At 37.1% G+C, this 14,676-nt stretch overlaps 1 protein-coding gene across 1 annotated transcript; it reads left to right on the top strand.

Moving 5' to 3' along the window:
• The first annotated feature begins 287 nt into the window (after positions 1–287).
• LOC107595446 (recombining binding protein suppressor of hairless-like protein) lies at positions 288–14,238 on the top strand. Its single transcript, XM_016285850.1, has 12 exons — positions 288–316; positions 572–706; positions 1,685–1,819; positions 2,968–3,038; positions 3,115–3,230; positions 4,305–4,479; positions 5,278–5,415; positions 6,465–6,577; positions 8,475–8,615; positions 8,713–8,868; positions 9,975–10,078; positions 13,924–14,238. The coding sequence occupies exons 1-12, from the start codon at positions 288–290 to the stop codon at positions 14,195–14,197; spliced, it is 1,587 nt and encodes a 528-aa protein (XP_016141336.1). The 3' UTR covers positions 14,198–14,238.
• Positions 14,239–14,676: the final 438 nt, after the last annotated feature.

Here is a 14,676-nt window from a genome sequence, read left to right on the forward strand (position 1 = left end):
AAAGGGAGAAGTTTTCTTATTTGAACAAATATTACAAGGTTCCCTTTCTGTGTCATTGGCATTTACCCTAAAAGGATTTAAAAAGGAAATTAGAATAAAAAGGATTTATATTGAAATATATTGCCCTAAATGTATCATGTCGTGATTTTTTTCCCTCTTAAAATAATTGGAAAGTTCCTGTCCTCTGCTGAAGTCTACACATTAAAACCACCCACATAAAAATTGCTTATATTTTTATGTCAGAATATCTATTATTGTAACTCGTACCTATTACTGAGTCATTAACGATGCTTGTTGCTGTATGTCAGAAAGCGCAGTAGGTCTACCACAGACATAAAGGATAGCCAAAAAAGCTGTTAATGTCCCACTGCCTCAATACTTTCTGAAATAATAACAATATTTATGTTGAAACCGGTAAAGACCTTTTCCATGATTGGATCTCTGAGAAATGCACAGATAGTTGACTTCAAAGAGTAAATTGCATGATTTTGGAGAGGATGCGTTTGGATTTACCACCGTTTTACCATTTTGTAACACTAAGTTTAAAATAAATATTTTTGTGCATCACTAGGGAGGATCAAAATTTCTCCTCGTTGCCAAAAGTAAACAGAGATTCAGTGAGGCAATATCTTCAATTCAGACCTGACCAATCAGTGATCATCTTGCATGCCAAAGTTGCTCAGAAGTCTTACGGCAATGAGAAGAGGTAAAAATGATTTTCATCTGTGCTTAATTAACTGATTTTTAAAACTGAATTCAGCTGAATAATGACATTAACATTGCAACACTGAAATAAATCATCATTGAACTGACTAATGAACTTGGCTTCTGCACTGTAAAAAAAATTCCGTAAAATTTACGGTAAAAAAACGGCAGCTGTGGTTGCCGGAATTTTACTGTAAAAAATATGGTAGCAACATTTTAGGTTTTATGGTTTTATTATCAGTGTTGAAAACAGTTGTGCTGCTTAATATTTTTGAGGAAGCTGTGATGTTTTCAGGATTCATTGATGAATAGAGAGTTGCTTGATAAAAAAAAGAAGAAAATCCTGTAATTTTTACTAACCAATATGTCATTGCGAGACCATGAGATTTTTATTCTTCTGTGGAACACAAAGGGAGAAGTTTTCTTATTTGAACAAATATTACAAGGTTCCCTTTCTGTGTCATTGGCATTTACCCTAAAAGGATTTAAAAAGGAAATTAGAATAAAAAGGATTTATATTGAAATATATTGCCCTAAATGTATCATGTCGTGATTTTTTTCCCTCTTAAAATAATTGGAAAGTTCCTGTCCTCTGCTGAAGTCTACACATTAAAACCACCCACATAAAAATTGCTTATATTTTTATGTCAGAATATCTATTATTGTAACTCGTACCTATTACTGAGTCATTAACGATGCTTGTTGCTGTATGTCAGAAAGCGCAGTAGGTCTACCACAGACATAAAGGATAGCCAAAAAAGCTGTTAATGTCCCACTGCCTCAATACTTTCTGAAATAATAACAATATTTATGTTGAAACCGGTAAAGACCTTTTCCATGATTGGATCTCTGAGAAATGCACAGATAGTTGACTTCAAAGAGTAAATTGCATGATTTTGGAGAGGATGCGTTTGGATTTACCACCGTTTTACCATTTTGTAACACTAAGTTTAAAATAAATATTTTTGTGCATCACTAGGGAGGATCAAAATTTCTCCTCGTTGCCAAAAGTAAACAGAGATTCAGTGAGGCAATATCTTCAATTCAGACCTGACCAATCAGTGATCATCTTGCATGCCAAAGTTGCTCAGAAGTCTTACGGCAATGAGAAGAGGTAAAAATGATTTTCATCTGTGCTTAATTAACTGATTTTTAAAACTGAATTCAGCTGAATAATGACATTAACATTGCAACACTGAAATAAATCATCATTGAACTGACTAATGAACTTGGCTTCTGCACTGTAAAAAAAATTCCGTAAAATTTACGGTAAAAAAACGGCAGCTGTGGTTGCCGGAATTTTACTGTAAAAAATATGGTAGCAACATTTTAGGTTTTATGGTTTTAACTTAAATTTACAGTTAAATACCGTAATTTCATGAACTGATATAATGTTAATATACCAACCTATTGAAGTACTGATAACCACCAAATGCAGGTGGTGATGAGAAAGTCACATGAAGAACCAAAGCACATCACAAGCAGCTTTTAAATAATAACATTTATAGAAGGTGCACAGTGTCATTCACACAAACACTAAACACCATCTTGGTAACACACATGAAACTGAAATAATGCAATAAACATTCATTTAACAACATTAGGTGTAACATACAGCTCTAATATACAAAACTGATAAGAAAAAACTAAGAAGAAACAGTTATTTCAACAACAAAAAAACATCAAATTTGAAATATAACGCAGGGAATTCTGGGAATGTCAATTTATGGTTATTCACTGTAAACTATACGGACTTTTTCACTTCCAAAAACAGTATGCTACCGTAAAATTAATGTCTAATACATTTAATGTCCAATACAGTTTTTCACCGAATATAGTAGGGGAATATACCGTTAACCATTTAATAGGATTTTACTGTAGCATTTTTACAGTCTTTTACCGTTAAATTCACGGTCATTTTTTACAGTGTGTACATCTGCGTATAGCTTAATTAAACTAATAAATGAAATCATTGAGAGATATTGAACTAAACTAAATTGAGCTGAATGATGCAATTGTCTTCTGTAGAGCTGCTTTACAGTTGAATGTTTCATAACTGATTCATTTTATAACAGTAGTACTGTTATTTTTTCTGTTTATTAATGTAAAGCTACTTTGAAACAATCTGTATTGTATAAAACGCTAATTATTTCCCTCCGAAACGATGTTTTTGAAATTATAATTATATTCATTTATAAGTACAACTACTGCACACCCTCTTTCTTCATGTTCCAAAAATAATCGTTTTGTGCATTTTCATAGGTTTTTCTGTCCGCCTCCTTGCGTGTATCTCACTGGACACGGATGGAGACTCAGACAGGAGCAGCTGAAAGGTCAGTGAGCTGTGAGAGAACATCTTCATCCTTACCCTTGTAATTCACTGTAATTTTTCCATTTGTATTCACACAGCATCAGGTCTAGGAGAGTCCAGTTGTTGGCTTTTCGGTTACATGGGTCTGGACAGCTCCGCTGATCCACGGACAGACAGTTTCAAGCTGAGCTTTGAGGAGCAGACAGACAGGAGGGTGAGACATTGCCAAATCCCAGCGATCAAAGAGGAGAGAGTTTGTCGGGTTTATGAGAGAACATGACTGCTGTGTGTACAGCTAGATTTGGAGATGGGATCATATGTTTATTCTACCTGGATTACAACCAGGTTTCTGTAAGGAGGGCAGATGGCTGTACATGAAGATGAATGATCTTTAAACTTCCTGACCACAGAAAATAATACTCACAAATAAGATCTCTTGAATATACCACCAGAACAACAAGAACTTTTGATAAGGTTATTCACTTGTCAGATTTATGTGATCTTATGTGATTTGAGATGAGATCTCAAAAATGTCTCCAACTGTGCTCAGATACCAAAGTCTGCAATCAAAGATCTCAAAATAAACTCACGCTTTAGATACCATTAACAATTACACTACCATTTAAAAGTTTGAGGTCAGTAAGAAATTAATCAGCATGGATGCATTAATTTGGCCAAAAGTCACAGTAAAGGCATTTCAATCAAGACCAACTCTGGGAACATTTTAGCATGGTGATGGATATGACCAGTGTTGCAAGTGAATGCTAGCCAGCCATATAAATGCAAGGTAGTAAGCTCATTAGCTGCATATGCAGCATGAACAATCAGCTTGTGCCAAGTCGTTTAACTCTCTGAATATCATCAGTTATGTTAACACCCATCAGCCTGCGCCATCTAGAGTTTCATGACTGAACTATGTATTTATAATGATTTCAACTGTGTTCAACCTTAATAAAAATCACAAATGCTTCTTGAGCAGCAAAGCAGCATATTAGAATGATTTCTGAAGGATCATGTGACACTGAAGACAGGAGTAATGATGCTGAAAATTCAGCTTTGATCACAGGAATAAATTTAATTTGACAATATATTCAAATTGAAAATGATTAATTTACATAAACATATTTCTCTGTTTTTACTGTAATCTTGCTCACCACTTACCTTGGTGAGCAGAAGAAACTTAAAAAAACAACAAAAAAAATAAAACAGCAACAACAAAAAAATCGTACCAACCTTAAACTTGCAAACTTTTGCAAATATTAACAGTTGACTCGTTTATGTTTTTCAGATGTTTGCCTGCGCAAAAACCTTGTATATCTCAGATAAGGACAAACGAAAGCACTTTCGTCTGCTGCTACACATGTATCACAGTGGAGGGCAAGAAATTGGCACATTTAACAGCAGACTCATTAAAGTCATCTCCAAACCATCACAGAAGAGGCAGTCCATGAAAAACGCTGACTGTGAGTCTGTGCATGTGTGTGCAATTTTTAATGTCCATACGTAACAATGCAAATGAATTTGATGATGCGAGTAATAGAAGGACAGTCAGTTCAGTATGTTGTGCAGTTTTAAGGTTCTAGGTAATTTTTAAATTTTTTTGTCCAAATGGAATTTTTTGGTAATAATGTTTTTGTTTTGATTTGCCAACAAGCCATTGAATTGACTGTTCAGCTATCCTTCATTTGCGTCAAATCAAATATGACATCTACTCTGACTAAGTGCCGTTACGTAAAGAGGGTCGACCGGTGTCGAAACAGAACTCCTGTAAGTTTGGGTAAGTGTGTTTGCGTGTCTTTGTGTAAAAGAAGTGGGGTCAAGCCACTAATTGGTGTCACCCGGCAGCCATTGCCACAGGAGTCAGACATTTGACCTCTAACCTTCTGATCCTAAAGCACACACTAAGTGGGCATATTCTGTTGACATTGACTGCTGGATCCACAGAGAGCTTCTAAGGGGAAGAAAGAGGCGCTTGACATCTGAGAGCAGCTGTCAAGTGACGTTGAATTCCTCACCGTTCTGTGGGAGAGACGGACAATGAAGCAAAGATTAAGGAAAAGAACCGACTGGCATTAGTCACAGTATACCCGTCATTTGTGTTTGCTGTCTGCTTGTCAGTCTGAATGTGCATGTTTAGGATCAGTGAGGGTTTAAATTATGAATGGTGTTTCTTTTGTTTGCCTATTGGTTCAGTTATTGTAAAAAAAAAACTAAAAAAAAACTGTTGAAACTTTCTAAAAAGTATGTGATTGTTTCTGCAGTGTGTATTTCATCAGGCTCAAAAGTGTCGTTGTTTAACCGCTTGCGGTCGCAGACGGTCAGTACACGTTACCTGGCGGTGGAAGACGGGGCTTTTGTTGCCAGCGCGAAACAATGGACGGCCTTCACTGTCACGTTAGGTTTGAGATCCAGTGCTTTTTCTGTTATTCTGCCTTTATTCCTCTTTATCTTAATCCTCATAACTGGAAAAAAATATTTTAAGTGACAAAAGCTATAAACTATGAGCTTTTCACACGTTAGTAATGAATCCTGGGTACTAGTCAGGTTTCAAGATTTCACACTATATATTTTTAAATCCTGGGTTCCCATTTTTTAGATGGCATTTGGTAGCAATTTACAAAAAGGCTTAATTTGTTAACATTAGTAAACTAACAATAAACAGTTCTTCTACAGCAGTTCATGTTAATCTCTGCATTTACCAATACATAGATCAAATATATTTGTTAACTTTAGTTAATACACTGTCAGCTAACATGAACATTTTTATTAACTAATGTTAACAATGGTTAATAAATCCTGTAAAACAATATTGACCATTGTTAGTTTATGCATTAACTAATGTTAACAAATAAGACCTTACTGTAAAATGTTTCCTAACATTTATTTAACAACATGAAAGTAATCGTAATAACTGCATGCAATTTGGGCATTTATGTGCAGAGAAAAACTAAATCTGCGCATATACTGTAAACATAACATATTCTAACAGTTTTATTATACTAGCAACTTCTAATTCACACTAATGACATGGGGAACTCCTTTTGCAGAAGTTTTCCCATTAAAGCGGGTTCACCCTTGCATATGCTGTTGCCTATCGCTCAGTTCTAGTGACTAATCCACTGTTCACCACAGTAGCTAAATAAACAGAAGAAACCCAAACAAGTTTAGAAACAACTGACCAAATAGCTTAATACTCTATGCTGGACGTCCAGTGTAAATAAACTCTAACAAACGCCTTTAGCGCCTTGCTGCATTTGAGAGTAAAATCAGTTGTCCAGAAATTTCACAAATTTTTTTTCTAAAAGGTCCAATTGTAAATGTCAGCAACATGTGCTCAACAGCTGGAATAAATGTAGCATAAATGGGTTTAACCCCAATACAGCACTCAAGGCCGAATCTGAGTGAGGTCTATTTTTCTTTCTCATCCCCTCACTCTCTTTCTTTATAGTGGAGGAGATGCAAGCCACTCATAGTGAATACACCGTGTGTGACAGCTACATCTGTTACGGCTGTGTGGTTCAGCTGGTATGCACTGACTCAGGAGTGGTGCTGCCACCAATGGTACAGTATGCAAATATAAAACTGATTTTGTTTCTATTACATGATTCTCAATTAGTCAAATTATCTTTTTAAAAGATATCCAAGCTGAAATTAAGGTAAAATGTGTAATGTTTATTTTACTAGCAATACCACACAGAACTGCATGCATTTTATATATATATACATATAAAAAAAAACTTTCTGAATTGAATCTGCAAGTTGATCCATATTTTTCACCCATGTCTCTGAAGTTAATTCTGTTCAAGTTTCCATTCCTGTGGTGTTTTTTGGAAGCCTGGCTGCTACCAACCTGCGTCACAATTTGCTGATAGAGTACTTAAACAAAATGCCAAGGACGATGTTTAAATACCACATTTAGACTACCTCATGCAGACTAGCAAACAGAATAGACCTTCACAGTGTTATTTTAGTTGTTTGAATTTGCTGACTGGTTTGTAAGCATGTATTTGAAGCCGTCATGCAGCAGGATTTCTAGTGTCGGAGGAGAGTGAACAGTCAAGCATATTGTGCAACACACAGGTGCTGCAGGGACCAGGTGCAGTGGTGCATGATAGGAGGGTGATGAATCTTTTTTTCATTTTTTTAATGGCTAAGTCTGCTTGTATCAAATTTCAGAAGTCTGGGAACAAAAATGGAGATAATTTTCTACAATTACACTCTTAAATATAAAGGTTTCCAAAAAGGTTCTTTTTTTTGTTGCAAAAAATGCTATACAAAAACAATCTTTTACCAAAGAACCTTTCAGTGAACTGTTCTTAAAAGAACCATTTTTATAGTGTGAAGAACATTTAAATAATCTAAAGAACACTTTTTTCACTACTAAGAACCTTTTGTGCAATTGAAAGGATCTATGGAACCATCACTGACAAAAAAATAACCTTTAATTTTAAAGTGTAATATATCAAATCTGAAAAACAGCAAGGAAGTAAAACCCCATTTTGTCTCTACAAAGAAACTTCCTTTTTATAACATATAAACCTTTCATAAGAGACCTACCTTGGTAGCTGATGACGTTGATCAAATATTTCTGTACAATCCAGAAATCATGAGAGTTACATTTTTACGTGTTAGTGAGGCCAGCAGGGGTGCTCACCCTGTGGTCTGTGTGGGTCCTAACGCCCCAGTATAGTGACGGGGACACTATACTGTCAACAAGCACTGTCCTTCGGATGAGACATTAGACCGTCCTGACTCTCTGTGGTCATTAAAAATCCTAGGATGTCTTTCGAAAAGAGTAGAGGTGTGACCTCGGCATCCTGGCCAAATTTGCCCATTGGCCTCTGATCATCATGGCCTCCTAACAATCCCCATATCTGCTGATTGGCTTCATCACTCTGTCTCCTCTCCACCAATAAGCTGGTGTGTGGAGGGCATTCTGGCGCACTATGGCTGCCGTCTCATCATCCAGGTGGATGCTGCACACTGGTGGTGGATGAGGAGATACCCCCTGACAATGTAAAGCGCTTTGAGTGCCTAGAAAAGCTCTATATAAATATAATTAATTATTATTATTATTATTATTTTTAAAGATTTAAATCTCTTAGGAAGAAAATTAATGCAAATAAATATATTCGGAACCAAGATTAAGAAAATGTGGATGCTCATTGTTGCTCTTTATTAAAGGAATTGTTGAGTCAAAATGAGAGTCAAAACAGCTGATAAAAACATGACAATAATCCACATGACTCTAGTCCATCAATTAATGTCTTGTAAAGCCAAAAATTGTATGTTTAATGTAAAACCATTGCTTCTGGCCAAAATATGAGTCCATAATCTTCAACAATGCTTCCTTCAGTGAATAAGGGTAAACTGTTCCTTTAAGGGGATGTTAAATGTACAAAAGAGCAAAATGGTCAGCTGTGTGAATAGTTACCTGATTCTGTTTCTTTCCTTGCAGGTAATACGTAAAGTGAACAAGCAGCATGCATGTCTAGACGTGGATGAGCCTGTGTCTCAGCTTCATAAATGTGCTTTCCAGTTCAGAGACAGAAGCCACATGTACCTGTGCCTGTCTAATGAAAAAATCATACAGTTCCAGGTGAACACAGGCAGTAACAGTTAAATATGAACAACAGTTCAACCCAAAATGAAAACTGTCATCATTTACTCACCCCCATGTCATTCCAAACTCACAGGCCTCTCCGTGTCCTAAAGAAAGTAATAAGGTGTTACTGAATGACGGCTCCTGTTGGACGATCATTGGAACAGAGGTGGTTGAATACACCTTCAGTGAGAGTCTGACCAGTCACCCGACCACCATCAGCCCTGTACCTGTCATCAACGGACTAGAGGTCAGAAATCCAGCCAGATTCATTACATCTCTTCAACAGGAGCTGAATTTAAAGGGGTCATATGATGCGATTTCAAGTTTTCCTTTCTCTTTGGAGAGTTACAAGCTGATTGTGCGTAGATAAGATCCCTGAAGTTGCAAAGACTAAAGTCTCAAAACCAGAGATATTCTTTATCAAAGTTAAGACTCTGCCACGCCCCCCTAAAACGGCTCGTTCTAACACGCCCCCCCATATCTACCTCACTATGTGGAAATATTTGCATAATCCCACCCAAATGTTCACGCAAAGAAAGAAGGTGTGGTTTCAGTAACCGCAGTTAGTGTTGAAGCAGCCATGTCAGGGAGATGCTGTGTGTTTCTAGGCGAAAGCAAAAGCACTTTATTTGGCCTTCCGAAAGTAGATGCATTTAGGAATCTTTAAGATGACTTACAACAGAACAGCAATGCATTTTATGGACATTCTGCCTTTGCTATGACAATCTGGCGCTTCTGAATCAGCTACTGTTTTGTTATTAGTTTAAGTATTTGCTATTGACTGTTCAAATGCGGAGTTTTGCGCATCGTGTGTGTGTGTGTGCGTGCGAACGAGCGAGAGAGATCGAGAGCGAGATAGGGGGTCACATCACAGTATAGTCAGCTGTCTTAACCGTGGCTTGTGTACTGCACACATAGCAGCTTCATTACTGTCTGTCACGAGACTCTGTTCCCCTTTCGGGCTCTGTCTTTACATTTATTTTGAAAGATGAAGCTCGCGATTATGGTAAAGGGCTTTACATTTCCGACGAGTGCTTGCGGTGTTCGGCCAATCACAATGCACTGGGTCAGCTGGCCAATCAGAGCAGACTGCACTTGTCGGAAGGAGGGACTTTGTAGAAAATGAAGCGTTTGAGAGAGGCGGGGCATAGAGGACCTACAATAATGTACAGTATTTGAAAAATAATGTGTTTTTTGAACATTAAAGCATGTCAACATATTCTGTTACACCAAATAATGATCTTTAAAAAAAGCATCATATGACCCCTTTAATATGAAACTCTATGAGATGCATGTTAAATAAAAATGGGTTACTTACCTAAACAACACTAACAAGTGTCCTTGGTGATTTAGTTGAACGGAGGAGGACATGTGGCCATGTTGGAGCTTCACGGAGAAAACTTTGGTCCACACTTACAGGTCTGGTTTGGTAACATGCAGGCTGAGACAATGTTCAGGTAGGCATTTATAATATTTTGGTGCAGTGATAAGGCAGATACTTACATCATGAGTAGCTTGTAGTTTGGCAAGCTAAAATAAAGCGACAGTCAAGCTACCCTACCAAATAGATAGTTACACTACATACAATCAAAAACTATTGTGAAAAAAACAAAAACAACTATGATCTCAAAAATTCACATGTAATTCAATTGAAAATATAGTGATAAACAGCAATGCAATGCTTATGTTGCATTATGTAAACCAAATATATGCAGAGCTAAAATAATTTTAATTTATTTTTCATGCTATAATTGTTGAAATATATTATTAATAAATACTAATCTTAATAAAACTGCACTATGCTGTAAACAGATAAGCAATTTAGCTAGCAGCTTTGCTACATTTATTTGTTATTCCTCAACAGTTCAAACACATTAAACAGGAAACTTGCGCTATTTGAGTTTGAATATGACGCGCTTTGTAAATGTGCAGTTTAAAAGCTGCCCTTTTGAGTTTATGACTTCCTCTTCTTGTAAACCACAGGAGGTCCTGTGTAACACAAGATCTTCCGTTGCAAACCACAGATCTCATCATTTGTCCTATCACACATTAAAGCACAAATGTCACAAATAATGACTATTCATACTGAATCAATCCGTGAGGAAGTACATTTAACGGTTTTTAGATATGAGAACATTCATTCATTCATTCTTGTATTTTTTTTTTTGGAAATCAATAACAAACCAGAAATTATCGGATAAAGCCAGGTTCAAAATTCATTTTGTTGACATATTAAAGTTAAACATTTGTACGGAGGATTTTGGATATTTTTTAAATCAGAAAATACTGTCAACAGCCAGAAAACACAAACAAACAAAAAACACCATGTACTGTATTTAGGGGGGGGGGGGGGGGGGGGGTGTTTTAAAGTAGGTGTGTGTAAGAACACAATAGTGGAGGTCCCTGCATCTACCACAGTCCTGCGACACAAAGCCAGACAACTAGATGACCTTGCTGAAACCGGTCAGCAGACCAAAGGTTGCAACCACACAGAAGAGGAATGGAATAAATAAAATAAAAAAAACTCAGTCGAGACTACAAATGAAAGAAAGGCTGTTCAGACTAAACAGGAGGGAAACCATCACTGTATGCTGTTTACTTTCAAGTGCTGTTTAGAGGCAGGCAAAAACGCCACTTTACAACAAAACTAATCTGATGGCACAGATGTTGTAAATTCCTTTAACATATGGAGGTCTTTATCTCGCAGTAAGGCTTCTGTACTGTTATAATGTGGCCTGTATTCAGTAGCAGTGTTCCGTCTTGATTTCTCTCTCTTCTCCCTCGTTGGGGATTTTATATAAATCAGTTGGTGTTGTTGAAGTGGAGATTTGTGACATTTAAAGACATGTATTAACTGAAAGACTAAAAAAGGAAAGTATATTATGTACTCATAAATGTGTGTTTTGGATGTTTTCTTCCAACTAATCTGAAAGAAGACGTTACGGAAACAAAATATAGCCCAAAAACAAAACCAATGATTTGGTAGAGTCTTTTTAAAAACATACCCATTTGATATTGAAATAAACTGTGTGGATGCAGGCATGCAGATATTTTTAAGTGGCTTTGAACATGGCTTATCTAATCACGAACTGTCTATTTTATACACTGCAATGAGGTTCTAAATGTCTGCAAGTTCATTGCAAGACACAAAACCAATTTCATACTCCTATTAAACATTTCCCTGTGCAATCATTTTAGTTCGTTGTGACCATCTTGCCAAGGCTCCAGGGATGCCGTGGTGCGACATTCCTGTCTCAGCAGGCAAGAATGGAACGATGGTCTCTCTCAGGTCCTTTTAGGGAGGTTCTTTGAGCTGTCGTCAAGTGTCAGATGTCAGAAGGTCAGCAGTGATCTGCAACTGAAATGACCGCAAATTATTGAGGTGTAACTTCCGTCATCTTAAGTTACAGGACTTTAACATTTATCGGATTAATACTTCAGTCAAAGTTTGACAATTGCACTGAATTACAATAATATAAGAGTCACTGCAACTATTTATTTCAATACTATTTAAAAAAAAAAGGGTTTTATGAAGGGGACTTTTAAGACCAAGTATAAGTAATAAATTAAATGTGTAAACACAATATAGCAATATGTTTAATGTACATGTCTATGGAGAACATAATGAGTTGCATTAGCACACTACAAAAAAAGTGATGTTCTTACTGTCTTGTTTTCCAGTGAAAATATCTAAAAATTCTTATATCATAAAAATACATGTTTGAGATGCTAAATGACACAAGAAGTCTTGTTTTATGACAAATTGATCAAAATAGAGTAAGTTTTTTATTTAAACAAGAACAAATATCTGCCATTGGGCTCAGAAAACAACTAAATTCAAAGGGTAAACAAGTTTTTATTTCCCACTGACAGACATTTGTTCTTGTTTTAAGCATTAACTGGTAACACTTTACTTGAAGGGGTGTGCATAAGACTGTCATGACACACTTCTTTGATTTTGTTACATTTACATCTCATTTACAAATGCATACTGATTTAAGGATGTTTATATATTTATATTGGAAAACAAAAATACAGAGGATGATATTTTATTTTTGCAATGCATGCAACATTTAAAGGGGTCATATGATGCGATTTCAATTTTTCCTTTCTCTTTGGAGTGTTACAAGCTCTTGGTGCATAAAGAAGATCTGTAAAGTTGCAAAGACTAAAGTCTCAAATCCAAAGAGATATTCTTTATAAAAGTTAAGAGTCAGCCACACCTACCTAAAACGGCTCGTTCTAACACGCCCCAACATACCTACATCGCTCTGTGGGAAGATTTGCATAACGCCGCCCAAATGTTCACACAAAGAAAGAAGGCGTAACTTTTATTCACATGTCCTTACGGACGCTCCTTCGTTGAAATCGCCGGCCGAGCCGTTCTCAAGCCCGCACCTCTCCTCACTCTAACCCTCCCGCCATTCCTCACGCTAGCCCCCGGCCTCTGCTCATTGAAGAGTAGACTTTTATATTTAAAGAGTTTTTATATTTTATATATTTAAAGCGAGTTTTTTTGGGCAGTGTAGAGTAGGGCTTGTTGTTTGTCATTTCTCCGATCACAAATGCAGACATGGTTTTATGTTTACGCGGCGCGATGCAACGCAACGCGTAAAAAGACAGTATAAGTCATTATAATCCATAATTATGTCCCCACTGGATGCAACGAATGCCTCGTTTATAATGGGTTTTCATGATTTTGTCTCATCGCTCCGGACTGACAGGGCATCATCACAATATGGCAAGGGGCGTAACATTTCCGTCTCACGCTTGAGGTATTCGGCCAATCACAACGCACTGGATAGCTGGCCAATCACAGCACACCTCGCTTTTACAGACCGATGAGCTTTGTAAAAATCGACTCGTTTCAGAAAGGCGGGGCATAGAGGAGAAACAATAATGTAAAGTATGTGGAAAATAATGTGTTTTTTGAACCTTAAACGCATAAACACATTTCATTACACCAAATACACAAAATACTGTTCTTTTTAGCAGCATCATATGACCCCTTTAATGCCATGACTTTATCAATTAAAAGAGTTCCTTTTCTGACTTAAGACCTTTTCAAGGCCTTAAAGTGTGGACAGGCAAATTAAGACTTTCTAAAACACAACAGGCAAAATTATTATTTTTCATGCCCTGGCCAATTTTGATATTTTGGGCCATTTTGCTTCCATAGCATGCCTTCTTTGTAGTGGAAAGAAAACATGCAAAACCAATGCTGTCTGCTAACAAGTTCTTTGTTGAAAAAAAAAACTGTTGCACACTAGATCTAATACTTCTAATACTTAATTTATCTCAGGTCCGCCAGGTCTCTGCTGTGTGTCATTCCTGATGTATCCATATTGAGTGACGAGTGGAGATGGATGAGACAACCAATCACAGTGCCTTTATCCCTGATCCGATTGGACGGGCTGATCTACAGGAGTTCATACTCATTTACTTACACACCAGAGCACAGCGCCCCCATTCAAACAAACTGTACAACAGAGAGAACCGCAGACTCGAACTCGCTCATAGACACCATTCACCAGGAGTTCACACGGACGAACTTTCATCTATTTATGCAGAGCTGAGAACACACACACACACACACACACGTCTGGTCAGCTATCCTTGTGGGGACTCTCCATAGGCATAATGGTTTTTCTACTGTACCGTATATTCTATTGCCCTACACCAACCCTACCCCTAAACCTACCCCTCACAGGAAACTTTCTGCATTTTTAGATTTTCAAAACATTAATTCTGTATGATTTATAAGCTTTTGTACCCGTGGGACCACAATTTAGGTCCCCACCATGACACGAGTCCCCATGAGTCTGTGTGTAGTCAGGTTTAAGTCCCCACCAGGATATATAAACCAGTACACACACACACACACACAAATATTCATGTCAGATTATGTCCAGTCCTGGCTCACATTCTAGTCTTGTTAACACCTACACTAACAAGAAAAACTCTCGCAGCATGCAATCACATAGAGCTTTAGGGAGCTTACGCACTAGAGACAGCTCTGACGGGGCGTTTGACATGTAGGAATGCACAAGATCTG

Source organism: Sinocyclocheilus grahami, unplaced genomic scaffold, assembly GCF_001515645.1.
Source record: "Sinocyclocheilus grahami isolate Dianchi unplaced genomic scaffold, SAMN03320097.WGS_v1.1 scaffold202.1, whole genome shotgun sequence".
NCBI lineage: Eukaryota > Metazoa > Chordata > Actinopteri > Cypriniformes > Cyprinidae > Sinocyclocheilus > Sinocyclocheilus grahami.

What these genes read in the sequence shown, in the direction of transcription:
- LOC107595446 (XM_016285850.1), top strand. Translation starts at nt 288, where the DNA reads ATGCTTGTTGCTGTATGTCAGAAAGCGCA. An exon ending in AGGAGCAGACAGACAGGAGG is followed by an intron (nt 3,231 to 4,304) that starts GTGAGACATTGC and finishes TATGTTTTTCAG; the next exon opens with ATGTTTGCCTGCGCAAAAAC. An exon ending in GAGTGGTGCTGCCACCAATG is followed by an intron (nt 6,578 to 8,474) that starts GTACAGTATGCA and finishes CTTTCCTTGCAG; the next exon opens with GTAATACGTAAAGTGAACAA.